This window comes from Gadus macrocephalus, chromosome 17, assembly GCF_031168955.1.
Source record: "Gadus macrocephalus chromosome 17, ASM3116895v1".
Lineage (NCBI taxonomy): Eukaryota > Metazoa > Chordata > Actinopteri > Gadiformes > Gadidae > Gadus > Gadus macrocephalus.
Genome location: NC_082398.1, coordinates 14,257,340 through 14,276,162, shown reverse-complemented (window position 1 = coordinate 14,276,162; position 18,823 = coordinate 14,257,340). Strand labels below are relative to the sequence as shown.

At 45.1% G+C, this 18,823-nt stretch overlaps 1 protein-coding gene across 1 annotated transcript; it reads left to right on the top strand.

Annotated features, from left to right (window-relative positions):
- Window positions 1–959: 959 nt before the first annotated feature.
- stk17b (serine/threonine kinase 17b (apoptosis-inducing)) lies at window positions 960–17,829 on the top strand. The gene is made up of 8 exons (XM_060076635.1): window positions 960–1,123; window positions 1,450–1,616; window positions 8,127–8,339; window positions 9,422–9,560; window positions 12,424–12,550; window positions 12,668–12,716; window positions 13,406–13,585; window positions 14,667–17,829. The coding sequence occupies exons 2-8, from the start codon at window positions 1,489–1,491 to the stop codon at window positions 14,908–14,910; spliced, it is 1,080 nt and encodes a 359-aa protein (XP_059932618.1). The 5' UTR covers window positions 960–1,123; window positions 1,450–1,488; the 3' UTR covers window positions 14,911–17,829.
- The last annotated feature ends 994 nt before the right edge of the window (window positions 17,830–18,823 follow it).

Below are 18,823 nucleotides of genomic sequence, written 5' to 3'. Positions count from 1 at the left end.
CTCAGCCTTACAATCAAACCTGAAGGTCTCAAACAGTCAAACTAAGAACAAAAACAACATTAACGATAAGTGGTTCGACGACAAATGCAAAAACATTTCGAAACGAAATGATTAAATATACAGATCTCAAATTCCAATTGGCAATTCTAAAACTGCTTATCACAGTTCTTAGCTCGGGGATCTTCCCCAATATTTGGAACCAAGCACTGATTAGCCCAATCCACAAGAGTGGAGATAAATTTGACCCTAATAAATAGAGAGGGGTCTGTGTCAACAGCAACCTCGGTAAAATTCTATGTATGATTATAAATAGCAGACTTAACTTCCTGACTGACAAAATCGAGAAGGGACGCGGCTCCCAAGAGAAGACCTGGCTCCCAAGAGAAGACAGACTGTGCTCCCACTGCACACACAACCAACTAGAGACAGAACTGCACTTCCTGACTTCCTGCCAGTTATACGAAGACATCAGGAATACACACTTCCCACGGATTACTAAGGGACTTCAAAGACACTCCAGATGCTCACCAATGCCATACCAGAAATACAACAATGTGCAAACATTGATGTATTTGTCACCTGTTGTGATGAGAGAAGGACCTCAAACTCCCCATAGACTAATCCCCCTGGACTCACTCTTCACACAATAATTGCACTAATCCTCCGTAATGTAAATGCTGTGTATTTAGAGTTTATCTTTCATTTATCTGTTCATACAAGACTCATTTTTGTAATTTCTATAATATCGCACACAGAGAGAGAGAGAGAGAGAGAGAGAGAGAGAGAGAGAGAGAGAGAGAGAGAGAGAGAGAGAGAGAGAGAGAGAGAGTTCAATGGTATTGATCAAACACCACTAGCTCAAGTAGGCCAATAGGCGAAGAAGGACCGTGCATGCTGACCCCCATGCAGCATTTCAGAAGATAAACTTGAGGCAACTTATTTGAAATCAGCGCGCATGCGCCCTGGATTGACGCGCAGTGTGTCCACCAGAAGGATGGTCCGGTACATAAACCCCCCCTTCAGTGGCTGCTCGCCATAACAGTCGTTTAATTATTGGATCATCGATATTTTTGGGACGTGACCACTTCCGTAGTGTCTACTTAACGGAACGAAGGGGAGGGAAGTGAGTAAAAATCACTTTTGAGTGGCGACGGTACTTTTAATGTACTGAAGGGTGAAGCTAACTGGAGGTAGCATTAGCATGCTAGCGGACTGACTCCACACAGTACCCAGTGTTGCCAGATTGGGCCAGATTTCCTGCCGAATATGGAGACCCTGGGTCCAGCGCGCGGCAGCCAGGGTTGCCAGATTCGGCGTGAAATCTGGCCCAATCTGGCAACACTGACAGTACAGTGGTCTGCGCGGAGTCGGGCTGTGCAAACACCGGTATCCGGACTCTCGGCTTAGATCAGTGATTCCCGTTCAATAAGTTGAAACCCATTTCGACAGGTGGTGGTTGGGTTGTTGGACCGGACCCTCGGAGGTGAGATGATGTCGCGGCGGCGGACGGACGGCCGCGGCGGGCCGGCGGCAGCGGGGTTGCTGAGCTCTGTCCTCACGACCATCAGCACGGAGCCCATGGAGGCCGGCTACGAGTTCACCGGGGAGCTGGGACGGTAAGAGCGTGCTGGAGGACTGGGTTATGAACTGGTGGGGAGGTTAACCTGTGTGTGTCTGTCGTTGTCTGTGTGGTTCCGGTTGTGTTTTCCCTAGCCTATTCAATCTTCCACTTCAACCTTAAAACCTCAATCAAAGCATAAAAAAAAAAATACATCCCAATTTAATATTGTGATCTGGTCCTGGGCCGTTTGGTGCACAATTTTGACCAGTTTAAGGCACTTGAGTGTCAAAGTCTGACAGCTCGGTTGAGTCTATGGTTCTGCATGCGTCATGTGGAACGGGAATGACAGCTGACTTTCAAATATAAAGAAACGCTTCTAATACTAATGTATCCGAGCTGAGTAGTTTTTTTTTTTGGCTCAGCAAGATTGCACTTCTCCTGACTGCTGTTCCGACCGGCCTTTGGTTTAAGAAACATATTTTGTCTTGCATGAGCAACTTTCTGTAAATATGTGAAGTGTTGCCCATTTCAGTGTTACGAAGTTATTGAACTCAGACTTCTTGACAGAAAGTTGCTCATACAAGACAGAAGTTTATTTTTGTGAAACCAAAGGCATGCCGCTACACAGAGGATCTCCAAGCTCTCTGTAGAGGTGCAATACTGATGAGTTTGTCACCATTAAATGCATTCAGATAAGGCTTATCTTTTTCATGAATATGACTCCATGCAGGGGATTAAATTTGAACGCCCTCTGTGTGTACGTGTGGATTGTTTGGTTGACTGTATGTATGTATGTATGTATGTGTATATATATATATATATATGTGAACATTATTGGGTGTTAGCTTTAATTTGCTTTGATGTGTGCATCAGTGTTTACTTAGAGCTAGTAATCACATATTGGTGTGGAGCTGTTTGTCATGTTGAACTGTGGATTACAGTACAGTCTGTATCTTTGTTTAAATTTGAGGAAGGAAACAGACGTTTGGGAACCAAATTTTAAGAGGAAGACACACACACACACACACACACACACACACACACACACACACACACACACCTACCTACCTTGTCATGCTTGCAATGGCGCTATGAGATGAAGAAGTAGTTGAAGTTGTCACAAAAGTTTGATTTCAGGCACACAACAAAAGAGATGTCATTCTAAGTGATGTCATTCTAAGTGTAATTAATTAGTGGCACATGGACTCCATGCTATGTGTCTGCCTATCTGACTTTCTATAAAAGATTACATTTGTACAATGGTGACTGAGCCGATTAGTGTGACCATATAAAGTGGTTAGGTATGTGTAATCCACGTTTGTTTACTTCCTTGTCAAAATGGAAGCATTTTGTTTAGTCAGATTAGCGAACCATTTATTTTGAAAAGGAGCAGCTAAATAAAAACGTATCATGGAAAGGCAGGGCTTTTTCAGCTGAGTCATGTAGCAGTCTTAAGATTGTTAAAGGATGAAGAATCAAAGCTAGCAAACTAACTAACTTTAATTATTGTGATGATAAGCTCTTTCATATCTACCCTATAGAACTTGACAATACTTCCTCAAGATCATCTCCTTAACCAACCCTTAAAGCCCTATATAGCATGGTTTACTATCCTTAACATTCAACAAAGACTTTTAAAGAAGTTTAAATTGCTATTCATAATATCTACGTGTCGCCTAGCCCTATAAAGAGCTCAACAGTGAGGCTCAGAAGGTATAACACTTGGATTATTGGCCATTATGAGGTTACCATTGTCGAACATGGTGAGCAAAGACTTTTCAAATAATGGTATATGCTCCTGTAGAAGCCACCAGCCTGCATGATAGCAACCTTGTTTTCATGGAGATGTACTACACTACCCACAATCCTAGAGGGTAACCACAATGTCTCTGATTGGCGGGGCTCGCTGTTACCGTGGAAATGTTTACCCCCTTCGCAAACATCATGTCGTCTAATGACAAGATACAACTGAACTCTTCAATCGTTTACTTTACGTTTACCACACAGCAACCATGACTTCCCTTCGGACATGCTGCGTTTTTGTTTTAAAGATGAAGAAAAGAATGTATAAACGGGTGAAAATCACTGAAAGTCACTGCTGCTTATCCTATGTAGCCGTGACTCACTCATGTAATATTAGCATAACGGGAGCTCCACCCCTTGTTCGCCAACAACCTTGTAGGGAATTGTTGGAGCCGGCGTTTATATACCCACTCATTGTACGTTGTACGTCCTGGCACTTAAAAATAGTACTTTTTTGTTTAGTATCTTATCCTAGCTATCATTGTTTTATACAGGGAATGGGATGTGAATAACTCAACATTTTCATGGTCGAATAATCAGTGGATGGTATGAACGAATGATCGATTATTCGATGTGTGCTGACATTCACAAAGGCAGCCATGGATAATCAGCAAGAAGTCACTTAATATCTTAAACGCTAAAAAACACCTACTGCTAAGTAGTTCCAGTCAAATTGTCTGTTGTGAATAATGCATGAAACTGTAATCAGAAAAGGCGATTATATGCTATAGACCCTATAGTATCTGTGGTATAAAGGCTGGGACGAATTTCAAATTATAAATATGTACACTTTATGTTGAAAGTATAGACCGTCGCGAATCCCATTGAAACAAATGGCGCAGTGATTCTGTCTTCAAAACGAGTTCTGGTACATAATGAAAGATGAATTAAACTAATCAGACAACGCAGTTATAGGCTATAGACCCTAGAGTATCATTTATTTAAAGGCTGGGACGAATTTCGAATTATAAATGCATAACGAATTATAACGTTATGCATTAATTATAAATTAATGCATAACGTTAGCTCTCTGGCTCATAGCTGAGCGGACAAGAATACCTCCCGTTGCCAAGTCGTAGCTAAGGTCCGTCCTAATTACGGGAGGAGTGAACAACGTTTCCGTTGCATTAGAACCTTACGGGAAGGTAATGATTGTTCCAGGTTTTAGTGAAACCCTCAGGCGTTACCAGGGAAACAAAGTTGTGAAAAACGTTATATTTGAATGGGAAAAATTGTTGATGGTCCAAATGTTAATCGATTTTGACCCTCGGGAACGAATAATCTAATATTCTGACCCATCCCTATATCCTAACGATTGTTAGTGCTTTGCACTTGGTTCTATGAACATCCTTACCGTACCGACAGCAATATAGTGTTGTTTCTCTTTCTTCTGACAAATGTACTTATTGTAAGTGGCTTTGGATGAAAGCATTTGTTAAATGTAAATGTATAGACGAACGGGGTTTTGCAGTCAGGAACACATTACCGAACATGTCGACGGCAACACTATGCCATACACCATATGAAACAGTATTGATCTTGACCCCGACCACCTCCTGAGGGTCGTGACCCTGACCTCGTCCTGAGGGGTCGTGACCCTGACCTCGTCCTGAGGGGTCGTGACCCTGACCTCGTCCTGAGGGGTCGCGACCCTGACCACCTCCTGAGGGGTCGTGACCCTGACCACCTCCCGAGGGGTCGTGACCCCGACCTCGTCCTGAGGGGTCGTGACCCCGACCTCGTCCTGAGGGGTCGTGACCCCGACCTCGTCCTGAGGGGTCGCGACCCTGACCTCGTCCTGAGGGGTCGCGACTCGCGACCCTGACCTTGTGATGCCCTGTGCGGGGTTGTCTCCTGAGGGGTCATGGCTAGGGCTGGGTAAAAAAATAGATTTAATCGGATTTGGATCGATTTCATTAAAATTTTGCAATATCGATTCTAGGGCATGATATAGTTTATATATTTATTCGTTTATTTATTTTTGTTTTGTTACCATTATTATTACTTTTGCTTTTTAATAAACAATGCCTTAACCACTTAGTGTTCGGGCCATTTTTGGCATGTTTTTTGTTTTTGAATTGCGCCTACTCTAGAGAGCACTGCTCCTTCATAGTATGACCTCTAATCACATGCTTGGTCTCTTTGGAAAGCTGAGAACCTGTGGAATTTGATGACATTATAAGAATAACTGTATAATGTACTCTCACAGTGCTGGGAAGACTACAATATTGTTTTTCCTCCCGGCCGGTTACACACAACTCCAAAACCAAGCTGATTGTAGTACCCTGGGTAACTCCATATCCCTTGGAAACACTACTGAGCCCTAGCCCTAGGTCTTGTGATGCTTTGTGCAAAAGCAGATCAACAAAGCATAAAAGATGAAGCCTCCAGCTCCTTTTTATGTAATGATATGTCCATTCGTTCTGGTCAGGGTCCTTTTGTAGACTCCAAAAAAGACCTTTGGCTACCCAAAATGCATACTGTAAACAAAAGTGAACCCAAACATGTAGAAGCATAATCTTGGTCTCAAATGAAAGGTTACCCTCTGGGCTTCCTTGTGAACCATTTAGATAGCATACCAGATGTTCTGATATGTAATGAGACAGGTATAATCACACAAAAATCTAATTTTTTGCTATCCGACTCTGGGGAAGAGCCTGCTAGTTTACGCACACCCCTTGCGCATTTGTTTTCTCAACCACAGGTGAGACGTTGTTTGACATGCTGGATATCGTCAGAATGGTACTATTTTCATTGGCTATTAGGATATATAAGGCCCGTCCCCGACCCTTGCTGTCTGCTGGTGTAGCTGTCAATCAAAGTATACATGCCCCGTTTTGATAGTGATCGCCTCATTGGCTTGTAAGGCTTGTAAACAAGGAAGTATTGGTCTTACAGACATGTGGGAGGGCTCTGTGTCACCGTGAGACCCTGGCGAACACAGTGGATTCAATGAATCAGACGACATTAGAGCCCGACCGATATAGGATTTTTAAGGCCGATACCGATACGAATATTTTGTGATTAAAAAATCCGATATGCCGATATATCGGCCGATATATATATATCTAAAAAAAAAATCCAGAAACACGCAACAAAACAAACAGATTTCCCTAACATTGGTTATTTGTAGTTATCCTTTAAATCCTTTTCACTCTCAACTAACACGTAACAACAGCAAAACTGGACATGGTAGTCATGAATTAAGTCATGCTTATCGACTTTAGAGAATTGATGGGGATGTTCTTTTAATTGTTATTCAAGCAATGTATGTCTTGTGACAGTTGCCAACTTACCATGAACACACTTGCACACATGAGCTGTATTGGAAATCATTCCCTATTCACTCCCTCACTATTCCCTATATAGTGTTTATGATATAGTGCACTATATAGGGAACAAACAAACGAGAATTCGGACACTACGCTGAACATTTCTAAGCGTCATTTGCGTCAGTAAATGCGCCGGGTATTTGTGTGACGCAGACAGATGCTCCCACATCATGTTAACAAACCGGGCAATCCCGAGGAAAGCTGGAGCTTGTATTGATGTTGAATGCAACATTTCCTTGATCAAGCTTTTTTTTATTAATTTTGAATATCATCAAATGTCATCAAATTGTTGACATCTCTAAACGAAAGCCGGAGACTCCATCATTAAATGTATTAGTTTTCGCGGTTATTCAGCTTCTTCTTCTCCTCCGGAAGAACACTACCGCATTGCATTGTGGTATACGGAGTAACAAGTAGGGAACATCGTATGTACACTCAAATTTTCGTGCATGAAATTAACCACTGAGAATTCGAACACCACTGCAAAATGGCGAGCACCCTATATTGTGCACTATATCCGTGATAGGGAATGATTTCGAACACAGCTATGAACAACACCGATGATCTCCGTCGATCTCCGTCATTCACTCTGCCTGAATCAGCGTTTTTAATTTTTTTATATTCATTTATCGGCCATTATAATGCCGATACCGAATAGTTTGAAAAATGCCTAATATCGGCCGATAATATCGGCCTGCCGATATATCGGTCGGGCTCTAGACGACATTAGCGGAATTCAAACCCTGAATCGCAGTTTTCTACAAAAAAACATTTTTTTGGGATGTGAACCGAAACAGCGTTTCGGTTTTCTATTTTTCGGCTGCTTTGTATAAGATGGCTTGTGCATATACACAATGTAATTACACTAAAATAATATTGATATTCGGTTTCTGCGGACTCTTATGAACATTTCAAGACCCAACATGAAGTATCAACTCATTGCTAAGGATATCCACAACGACGATAAAGTTAGAATGCACCAAAGGAGGAGGAGGAGGAGGGTGAGGGGGGCTATTTTGACCTAAGACACGAGGATATTTTTGATCTATAGGGAAGGCCTGGTGTAGCGAAAACTTGCCCGCCGGCGGGATTTGAAGGTTAAGTGGTTAATGCAATTTGCAGTGATGGAATGTTGTAGTTCAAGTACACTTTCACTTACAATTCCTTTCTAATTTCAAAATTGCACTTTTGAGACTTTTGTTTACAGCTCAAGTTTAAACTGTCCAATTGACAGGTTTGCACTTAAAACCTGTTGTTTAAGATGAAGAGAAAAAATAAAGTACATTTGTATTTTGTAACACGGTTGAGCCATTTTCATTATTTAGGAGCAGATCGAATCGTGAGTAATCGATTCAGAACCTTATGAATCGATTTAGGAGATTGGCCATGATACCCAGCCCTAGTCATGACCCTGACCTTGTCCTCCACAGGGGGAAGTTTGCGGTGGTGCGGCGGTGCGTGGAGAAGGCAACGGGCAAAGTGTTCGCCGCCAAGTTCTTGAAGAAGCGTCGGCGGGGGCGCGACTGTCGCGCCGACGTCCTGCACGAGATGGCGGTCCTGGAACTGGCGCGGGACAACCCCCGCGTGGTAAACCTGCATGCTGCCCATGAGACGGACCACGACATCATCCTGGTGCTGGAGTAGTGAGTCCCCCGCCGCTCCTTGCCTCCTCTAGACTCTTCTTCTGTTTCGTCTGATGGCTAAAGATCCTGGTTCACTGTATATAGCGGAGGGACTAAACTGGAACCCCTAGGTTTGCGGGTAACTTTAGTTTAAGATTAGGCTGCCCTACTCTCTGGCTCTCTTTCTCACTCACTAGCTATGTGCTTGTTTTACAAAAGTTAAAAGCTTGTCCAGCCGTTAGCCTCTCCCATTGATTTGCAGGAATGAAGGAGGAATATTATTTTAATTACTTTGAAAAGATTTCCACTGGTTTCCGAAAAGTCGCGATTTGGAAGGGTTCCAGTAACCGCACAACATTTTATTTCAGTTTGTCCGAAAATTCTGTAATTTGTTACTATTTTTGGTGCTGTCGATATGAGGCCACCCGTGATGCGCCACTGTCACAGTTCTATGATCAGGTGCTTCTGGCTGGAAGGTTACGCCAATGGTAACAGCACTGAAAATAGGGCCGAATTGTCTGTGCGTTTGTAGACAAAAAGTACTGTGTTTCTAGTGGCACAATTCAAAGTGTCTTGTGTGTGTTCCAGAGTGTACTTCCGTTGTGCACGGCTGATTGCAGACACTTCTCTTTAATGACGCCCCTTTAGGTAACAAAGGAGAAGTGGAGGGTTGATCCAGTGACCTGTGTTAACACAACCTGGGCTTGTACAGTTCAGTCTGGCTGATACAGAGTATTGTGTTCTCCTGTAGGAAACGTGCTGGGCCTCGTTTAGCACGTTCTTTAATGGGTGTGAGAACACCTTTTGTTTCTACGTCTCCCCTGCTGTTATAGCAGGGAGACTTGAGGACCAATTAAATGAGTCAGAACTGTTGCAAAATGATACGGGTGGGTTTACTTCAAATGTGATCATTAAGTTAAAATATAACCTGCCGATCGTTAGTCACTGCCTGTTGCTCTCTGTGAAAACATGTCTCTGAAACAACGGTGTGTGTGTGTGTGTGTGTGTGTGTGTGTGTGTGTGTGTGTGTGTGTGTGTGTGTGTGTGTGTGTGTGTGTGTGTCTGTGTCTGTGTGTCTGTGTGTCTGTGTGTCTGTGTCCCAGTGCGGCCGGAGGGGAGATCTTCGACCACTGTGTGTCTGACGAGCTGCTCCCCGAGGCCCAGGTCACGCGGCTGATCCGACAGATGCTGGAGGGAGTGCAGCACCTCCACAGCAGCAACCTGGTGCACCTTGACCTCAAGGTATCCTCGTTGTTCTCTCTGGGCTTAGCCTTAGCCTAGGGGCCAATTCCCCTCCCACTAGGGGGCATAGGTCAGGGCTTCGCTGCACAGGTAAAAATGATTAACCTGCGTAGGTTGAGTGCCGATGCTCTGACAGTGACGGCACAACTGGCCAATTGATGTCAAGCCAACCAGCTGTCATTTTAATGAGCCATTTCCAAAGGATCCTTGGAGTTGAACGCATGGCCTTTGTTGAAATATGCCACAATGATTGGTGACTTATAATAATTGCCATAGTGATGAGAAAACACACCAAAACAAACATGAATGTATTTGCCGTGATTCATGAGCGTTGCTTCATCCAAGGGTGGGGCCTGATAGTCTTGATGTCCTTGGTGTTTTTAACTCTTAAACCAGAGATTCTGGAGTCCATCCCCAATGTCCTCAGCCTGCATGTAAACCTGCTTGAGTCAGATGTCCAACCCTGCTTCTATAAGCCCCAATTCTGTATTCACTGTCTAACCCCTACCTGCTCCTCAATGACCCGTCTCTGTAGACCCTGTATAATCCTACCTGCTCCTCAATGACCTGTCTCTGTAGACCCTGTATAACCCCTAGAAGCTCCTTAATGGCCTGCACTGTCTAAGGCAGAGTAACAAGCTGCTCTGGCTGTGTTCTCTGTACTGTCTAAGGCAGAGTAACAAGCTGCTCTGGCTGTGTTCTCTGTACTGTCTAAGGCAGAGTAACAAGCTGCTCTGGCTGTGTTCTCTGTACTGTCTAAGGCAGAGTAACAAGCTGCTCTGGCTGTGTTCTCTCTACTGTCTAACTGTACGTCCACACCAGAAGCGAATTGAGCGACCAAATCGCCGGAAGTCATTCACTTTCTATGGGCAAGAGCGACCAAAGCGACCAACGCTACCAGCGGCCAAAGTTGAGCGACAAGAGCGTCAAAAAAAAGTTGAAAACGTTTTAACTTTATGCAAATGACTATGACGCGCTTCAGCGGCCAAACACTGACAGCCAATCGGAATGTAGACGCTCTTCGCTTGCGTGGATCCCAGGGAACACCAGCAGGCACTTTGGTTCCTACCTACCTTTATTCACTCACTGAACAAAATGTCGGCTGAAGTATTAATCGCGGCTGTAACTGGGCACCCGGTGTTGTACGACCCAACCCTTTTTCAGTTCAGAGATCGAAACGCCATAGTGGTTTGGATACCAAGTGATGATAAGCGGGAGTATTTATACATCTAGAACGTTCGTATTTAAGCGGGAATCATTTTCATTTGCTTTCCATGCCACCAATCTAACCAACCAATCGCGTGTAGCATGCTTTAAACAAAACCCAAAAAGTTTTTGAAATCGTCACATAAACAAACAAATCGACAAGACGAGGGATAATTGACAATATATCTCTTGTCTTTTATCCCTCTATTCCCCACTATTCACGGAGCCTGAGGTGAATAATTCTTAATGAAATAGTCTAGATAGATAGATAGCCTAGTCAAGTCTTTATTAATACCAAACGACACAAATCGTCGGGAATCCATTTAGGTGGTTCGGCCCACACAGGACAGTAGCCTACAAGACCACACAGAACAAGTCTGACTGGACATACACACAATACATCACATTAAAAATAGACACGCGTTGATAGATAGATAGATAGATATGTTCCATTATTTGCTTTGCGGAGCCAACCAGTCCTGTGCACGTATGCAAATTAGCCATGTGCGCCAATGTCTATTTGTTTTGAGTGCGACAAATGAGTGCAGATGGAGATCAGTGAAACATATTTTAAATAGCCTACTACAGCACGCAGGTTTTTGGTTCTCGGTTGTAATTAGCCTACATTTTAGGAGTTTTTTTATATTGGGGGGAATCACTGTTGTCGAAGCACTTTATCCAACAAGCAAAACCGTCTCGGCAATATGGCCAAAGTGTATGGGAGTTAACTCTTTGATATGGCTGTCTGTACTAAAAGCAGATGGCTCCTTTAAATGCGTCTGCATAATTGAATTGTACGTCATGAGCGACTTGAGCGACCAAAGCGAACAGAAATATTCGCAGCGAAACTTTGTGAGCGACCAAAGCGTCTTTGATTTGGACGTACGGTAAGGCAGAGTAACAAGCTGCTCTGGCTGTGTTCTCTGTACTGTCTAAGGCAGAGTAACAAGCTGCTCTGGCTGTGTTCTCTCTACTGTCTAAGGCAGAGTAACAAGCTGCTCTGGCTGTGTTCTCTGTACTGTCTAAGGCAGAGTAACAAGCTGCTCTGGCTGTGTTCTCTCTACTGTCTAAGGCAGAGTAACAAGCTGCTCTGGCTGTGTTCTCTGTACTGTCTAAGGCAGAGTAACAAGCTGCTCTGGCTGTGTTCTCTGTACTGTCTAAGGCAGAGTAACAAGCTGCTCTGGCTGTGTTCTCTGTACTGTCTAAGGCAGAGTAACAAGCTGCTCTGGCTGTGTTCTCTGTACTGTCTAAGGCAGAGTAACAAGCTGCTCTGGCTGTGTTCTCTGTACTGTCTAAGGCAGAGTAACAAGCTGCTCTGGCTGTGTTCTCTGTACTGTCTAAGGCAGAGTAACAAGCTGCTCTGGCTGTGTTCTCTGTACTGTCTAAGGCAGAGTAACAAGCTGCTCTGGCTGTGTTCTCTGTACTGTCTAAGGCAGAGTAACAAGCTGCTCTGGCTGTGTTCTCTCTACTGTCTAAGGCAGAGTAACAAGCTGCTCTGGCTGTGTTCTCTCTACTGTCTAAGGCAGAGTAACAAGCTGCTCTGGCTGTGTTCTCTCTACTGTCTAAGGCAGAGTAACAAGCTGCTCTGGCTGTGTTCTCTGTACTGTCTAAGGCAGAGTAACAAGCTGCTCTGGCTGTGTTCTCGGTGTTTCCTCAGCCTCAGAACATCCTCCTGACCCAGCAGTCCCCTCCAGGGGACATCAAGATCGTAGACTTCGGTCTGTCTCGTAGGCTGGGCACCGCAGGCGAGCTCAGGGAGATTCTTGGCACACCTGAATACGTGGGTAAGATCACGGCCGCAGAACCTCTTGTTTATTACGTGTTGTTGTTGAGTGTAACAATCTTTGTTTGTACCTTGGATTACCTCACCTTTTTATATATCTTCTGTGATTTCATTTCAGCGCCAGAAATTCTAAATTATGAGCCAATCTCAACTGCGAGTGACCTGTGGTGAGTCTCCTGTTTGAAACCTGTTTGGTGTGTTTAGTCGGCGTGTACAACAACACACTGAGTGCTCAGCCCTCAGGGCTCATGTCTTTGTGACCTGACGAGTTCCCGGTGAAAAGACGTGTGATGGTGCAGGAATGATTATCGATGGTTTATGATCTCATCAGATCATAGACCAGTAGATTGGTCTACTTAGATGGGTGCTGATGATGTGATTTGATTGTTGCCTGCTTGTACTGTGACGAGTAACGCATATTGAAGTGTTTCAAAGAAAATAAGTTGACAAAGCAATTTACAAATGATGTTTACTTGAATTTTTGGCTGGCTGGCTGGCTGATAGCATTAGCTATAAAAACAATTGGCTATTATCATAGTATTTTATTATTTTTCACCAAAGTATGCCAAAAAAAAAAACGTTTTTACTAGGCCAGCTACCTTCCTCTCTTTGGTTGAACCCCAATCCATCAGTGTTTAGTCCCAGCTTCACCCCACGCTAAGCCACCTGATTCCTCAAGCGGCCATCTTGATGCTCACTGCTGGCTGTGGGGAACTGAATGTGCCGTTCTGGTTTCAGTTCCTAGCTGGCTGCGCTAGCTGGTTCTAACGCAGCCAGCTAGCGTTAACACCCAGAAGGACCTGAGATGGCGCTGGCTGTGTTCAGCAGTGGTTGACGTGTTTCCCTGGTCCTGAAGGAGCGTGGGGGTGATCTCCTACATGCTGGTGACGGGCGAGTCTCCCTTTGTGGGCGAGGACAAGCAGGAGACGTACCTGAACGTGTCCCAGGTCAACGTGGACTACAGCGGGGAGGCCTTCTCCCGCGTGTCAGAGCTAGCTGTGGACTTCGTCCGCAAGCTGCTAGTCAAGGCCCCCGAGTGAGTGAGGGCCGCCGGGGATACAGGGATCACTTTCCGGCCACATCACACTGTCCCCAAAATTAGACCAAAACGATTGGTGCCATTAAAAAGATGCACAATCATAAAACTATTCAATTTGTATGGGAACCGAATATTATTATTATTACTTTTTAAAATAATTTGGGACTCTATCGAAACTAATGATTGATTTCCATCAGTAATAATTGAAATCTATCTATACATTAGACTGCACTAGTTGTGTTAGTTATCTGTCTATACATAAGCCTGCCCTAGTTGTGTCAGTTATCTGTCTATACATTAGACTGCACTAGTTGTGTTAGTTATCTGTCTGACTGCCCTGGTTGTGTTAGTTATCTGTCTGACTGCCCTAGTTGTGTCAGTTATCTGTCTATACATTAGACTGCCCTAGTTGTGTTAGTTATCTATACATCAGACTGCCCTAGTTGTGTTAGTTATCTATACATTAGACTGCCCTAGTTGTGTTAGTTATCTGTCTGACTGCCCTGGTTGTGTTAGTTATCTGTCTGACTGCCCTGGTTGTGTTAGTTATCTGTCTGACTGCCCTGGTTGTGTTAGTTATCTGTCTGACTGCCCTAGTTGTGTTAGTTATCTGTCTGACTGCCCTGGTTGTGTTAGTTATCTGTCTGACTGCCCTGGTTGTGTTAGTTATCTGTCTGACTGCCCTAGTTGTGTTAGTTATCTGTCTGACTGCCCTAGTTGTGTTAGTTATCTGTCTATACATTAGACTGCCCTGGTTGTGTTAGTTATCTGTCTGACTGCCCTAGTTGTGTTAGTTATCTGTCTTACTGCCCTGGTTGTGTTAGTTATCTATACATTAGGCTGCCCTAGTTGTGTTAGTTATCTATACATTAGACTGCCCTAGTTGTGTTAGTTATCTGTCTGACTGCCCTGGTTGTGTTATTTATCTGTCTGACTGCCCTGGTTGTGTTAGTTATCTGTCTATACATTAGACTGCCCTAGTTGTGTTAGTTATCTGTCTATGCATTAGACTGCACTAGTTGTGTTAGTTATCTGTTGTGGGGGCTGTATTCCCTGACCCTACCGTCTGTGTCCGCAGGGACCGGCCCAGCGCTGCAGAGTGCATCAGCCACCCGTGGTTGTCTCAGCCCCCCCAGCCCTGCCTCAGCCCCGAGCTGGCCCCCGCCCGCCTCGGGCCCCGGGAGCGCTGCAGCGGCTCCAAGTGGGCCGCGCCCCCGGAGGACCCTGAGGACAAGGAGAACTTCCTGGACTCGCCGCGTGCCAGTGCCAAGCGCTTCCGCTTCGACGAGGAGGCGGCGGCGGCCGGGGACGGGGACTTCTAACGCGACAGGGGGTAGCGCTTCAGGGCCGTCCACGCGGGGTGTATAATGTTTTATGTGACTAAAAACCGCCGACAGGTCTACTCTGCTCCATCCCCCCCTCGTCTCTGCCCACCAGCACTTACCCCCCAGGCCCCCCTCACACCAAAGATAACCAGCGCTGACCTGTTATCAGCCATCCTCCTCTCTAAATCCACAGTCCGTGTGTGTGTGTGTTGAATAATATAAAGGTATCGATCTAAAACTGGTAACACGGTTCATATAGTTTGCTGGCATTGGGTTTTCTTGGTGTCCTTTTATAGTAATGTGTCTGGGTGGGGTGCCTCAAGGGACATCTAGGCAGTGCTTTTCTTCCAGAGGCTTAAGCAGGACTCAAAGACCTCCCAGACGGCGGGTGTCCCTCCCCGCCCGAGGCCCTGAGGTAACTCCAGTGTCGTTGTCAGGGTTTGGTTGTCTTGCACGAGTCCTGAGGTAATGCACTTGTTTTGCATGCCACCATAGCGTGCAAACAAACAGCACGTTTCTTTTACCGTGTCCTTTCCACTTAATGCGGGTCGACTCTTGCTCGACTTTCTTAAATGTGAGGGATACCTATTGTCCTAAATTCATTTGTTTTATCTCAATCCGCCTTTTTTGTCAGTTTTTTTTCCATATTAAATGACCAAACTCGATTGAGCATTTCAGCGCTCTTCGTCATCCACTTCCCTCTGGGTTCCTGCGTCTAACGATGACTGTATTGTTTCCCTGGTGCCACAGGGCAGGATGGCACGCTCTGCACGATGCATTCCTTCCCTGTGTACCTACTTCAGTACCGTGGTGTTGCGCTTTCGCAAAAAGGTTAGCCAAATCCGGGTGTCGAGCCAGGGTTTGGCGTAAAAGCCTCTCTGTGAAGACGTACTCCTAAGCCCAAGCATTCCCTTATTCCCTTCACATTCCCTGACCGAACCATTATTATATTCATGATTTTGAGGGGGGTGTTCTAAATATGCACTATGAGTTCCCAATAAATGAAGGTTCTTGTTGATCGTTTTTAGCCTCGTAGCAGCAGCGGTGTCCTTGACATTCCGCTTGATTGCTTCATATGAATCTAAACTAACTTGAAACTGTACCAGCACGAACACTGTGAGTCATCCGGTATCTGGCATGGCACGCCCCACACTTCCTCACACTTTATCAGAGCACACGTAACACTGTGGCCCTGACTTACTGAGCGCCAGGGCATTGAACAGGTGTGGCCGTGTTTCAGTCACTGCTGATACATGCTTCAGTGCTTTCATAGCATTGGCAAAAGAAAGCTCCCCTGAGCTAAGCTACTTCTCTCTGGGTGGGGGCGTCTTTTAAAGCTTCTTTTTGACTTGCTGGTCCCAGGGCGGGGGAGGTAGGCTGGGAGGGAGAGCCCTGAGCGGGTCACCTGGAAGTCGGTTGTGAGGTGGGCTAGGAGGGAGAGACAGGTCAGCTAGTAGCCCCCCCCCCCCCCCCCCCCCATGACCCTGGTCCTCCTACCTAGTCCTTCTCTGTCCACTGTGCCTCTTCATGTTCCATCACCTTGTTTTTATATGCTATATAATATTATACTTGAGTCTATTATTTATGTGTGTTTTCTATTTGTTTAATGTAAATTAATGTTATTTTTCCTTTTTATTTGGTTCAAGTTGAGGGTGGGGTCAGGAGGTGACCTCCTCAGGACGTGCTGGTCGGAAGCGGGGAAAGCAAAGAAAGAGTTCTGAAACGGTACTGAGGAAGTTTGAATTAAGGTTGGCGTCTGATTTGTCGGCTAGGTTGACGAATGGGGAAGTAGGGAGGTATAAGGTTGGTGAGGGAGAGGACTGCGTCACACACATTGGCTGGTCTGAGATTAGATGTGTATAATAAAGTGTTAAAATCAATGTTGTAAACATTAAAATATTCCAGGTGGGTTGGGCTGGTAAACACTTGAGATGTGTCCTCGTAATGAACTGAACTGGAGCATTGATAATTGAATCGTCGTATTGAATCTTCCTGGATCCTTGACTCAGATGAGATGAACCACCACGTTCTTCTCTACTCCCTTTTATACACACTGGTGCCAAAGCAAAAGAAAGCATAAAAAGCACTGCATTGTGCTTGACGGTTGTCCCTTATTGTTTGTTTTTTAAATGGAGATGTCACCAGCTGACACTGGGGCCTTTGTCTGGGAGTCAGTCGGAGCCAGGCCACGCTCGGTCTGATGCGGTCACTGTCCCGGGGCCCCACCAACAACCCCCCCCACTGCAGGGAGGGTCTGAACAGCACATCTGTAATCCGACCTCATCCAGGACATTTCCCTGGTTTCAGATCACTTGTGTGTTGGGAAATTGGCTCCAAGAATCCCGACTCAGGTCTGTGTGAATTGGTGACCTCCAGGAGACTTTCTATGCAAGGTCGAGCTCGTCCACCCTGCCATGTCTCGCTGGCTGTCATTAAAACGTGTTTTTTAATACTGGAGCTGAGCGGTGTGGTCGCCTCATGCAGGCGATCCCTGTAGCTGTTGACGGTGCAGTCTTTAGTTGACATACTGTAGTTCTCTGTGTGTGCGTCACTTGAAGTCTTCACTACTCTGCGGTGGTGGAGCTCATTATCTTGGCGGCTGAGGCGAGTGTCCCCTTGTTTATTGTGCTTTGCTGTGCGAACGCGAGGTGCTCGGTTTACACACGTCGGGTCATTGTCAAGAACTGGAGCACCAGCGGTGATGTCACTCCTGGTGATGTCATCCCACATTCCTGTTAATGAGGTGCTGTTTTGCGCGTTCAGGGAAAATAAACAAAGGCAACTTCTGAGTTGCAACTCAACTCGGTGCGAAGCACAAGAAAATGTTTAATTATTAGAGGAATGTGTATATTCTGAATTTTGTTCTTATGTTTATTTGTTCATGTATACATATTGATTTGATATTAAACATTGATTTTAAGAAAAAAGTATATCAAATCTACTGTTCGATGGACCACCAGCTTAAAAGGGTAGCTTCTTTGGACATGAAGTAGCTAACCGAAAAGCCAATAAAATATTTTATTAGAACTTCTAAGTCGTGTCCTGGTGTTCTTTGTTACTCTGAACTGATTTATGAAGGACATGAATGTTTTTGAAACATTGATGGGCTCAACTTTATTTTCACTGTGCAACACTGCTGCCAAGTGTTCATTGAGAGTCCCTGCAGACATACTCCAATCTCTCAATTACAATTGTCAATATAGTTGCAAGCAACCATGAAGGGGTCCTAACCCTAAGGCCTAACCCTAGCCATAACCCTAACCATGAAGGGGTCCTAATCCTAAGGCCTAACCCTAGCCCTAAACCTTACCCTTAAGCCTAACCCTAAGGCCTGATGCCTAACCCTAAAGGTGCTTGCACACCGCCGTGCGGCAACCGCCCTTATCACCGCCTCGCTGGCGGAGGGTTCAGTGATGGAGGTGTGAAGGGCCAGGCGTTTTCAAAAGCGGCTGCTGCTGCCGCCGAAAGTTTCAACACGGGTAAAATCTGTGCACGTTCACGTGGGCAGCAACCGCTTCTTGGTTTTCAGCCGCTTTTGTAACCGCCTCCCTTCCCTCATTGAAATGAATGCGATGTGAAAGCAGCTTAAGGCCTAACCCTAAACCTAACCCTTGCCCTAAGGCAGAACCCTGAAACTAACCCTTACCCTAAGGCCTAACCCTAGCCCTTATCCTAAGGCCTAACCCTAGCCCTTATCCTAAGGCCTAACCCTAACCCTTTACCGGAGGTTAACATATCAAAACAATCACACCAACCATGTTTCTAAAGCATACTGTGTCAAAATCCACTCTCAAACAGACGGTTTTTTTAATTACGTGTGTACTGCTTTAAGGCCGAGCCTGCATTGTAGAATGGCCGCGGTTCAGAAAGACAACTTCAAACAAATGCATCCAATTTCTTTTTTCAGATA

Excerpts from the sequence above, each read along its gene's own strand:
- stk17b (XM_060076635.1), top strand. The coding sequence starts at position 1,489 with ATGATGTCGCGGCGGCGGACGGACGGCCGCGGCGGGCCGGCGGCAGCG. Across the intron at positions 12,551-12,667 it reads TGGCACACCTGAATACGTGG|CGCCAGAAATTCTAAATTAT; the intron begins GTAAGATCACGG and ends ATTTCATTTCAG. Across the intron at positions 13,586-14,666 it reads CTGCTAGTCAAGGCCCCCGA|GGACCGGCCCAGCGCTGCAG; the intron begins GTGAGTGAGGGC and ends CTGTGTCCGCAG.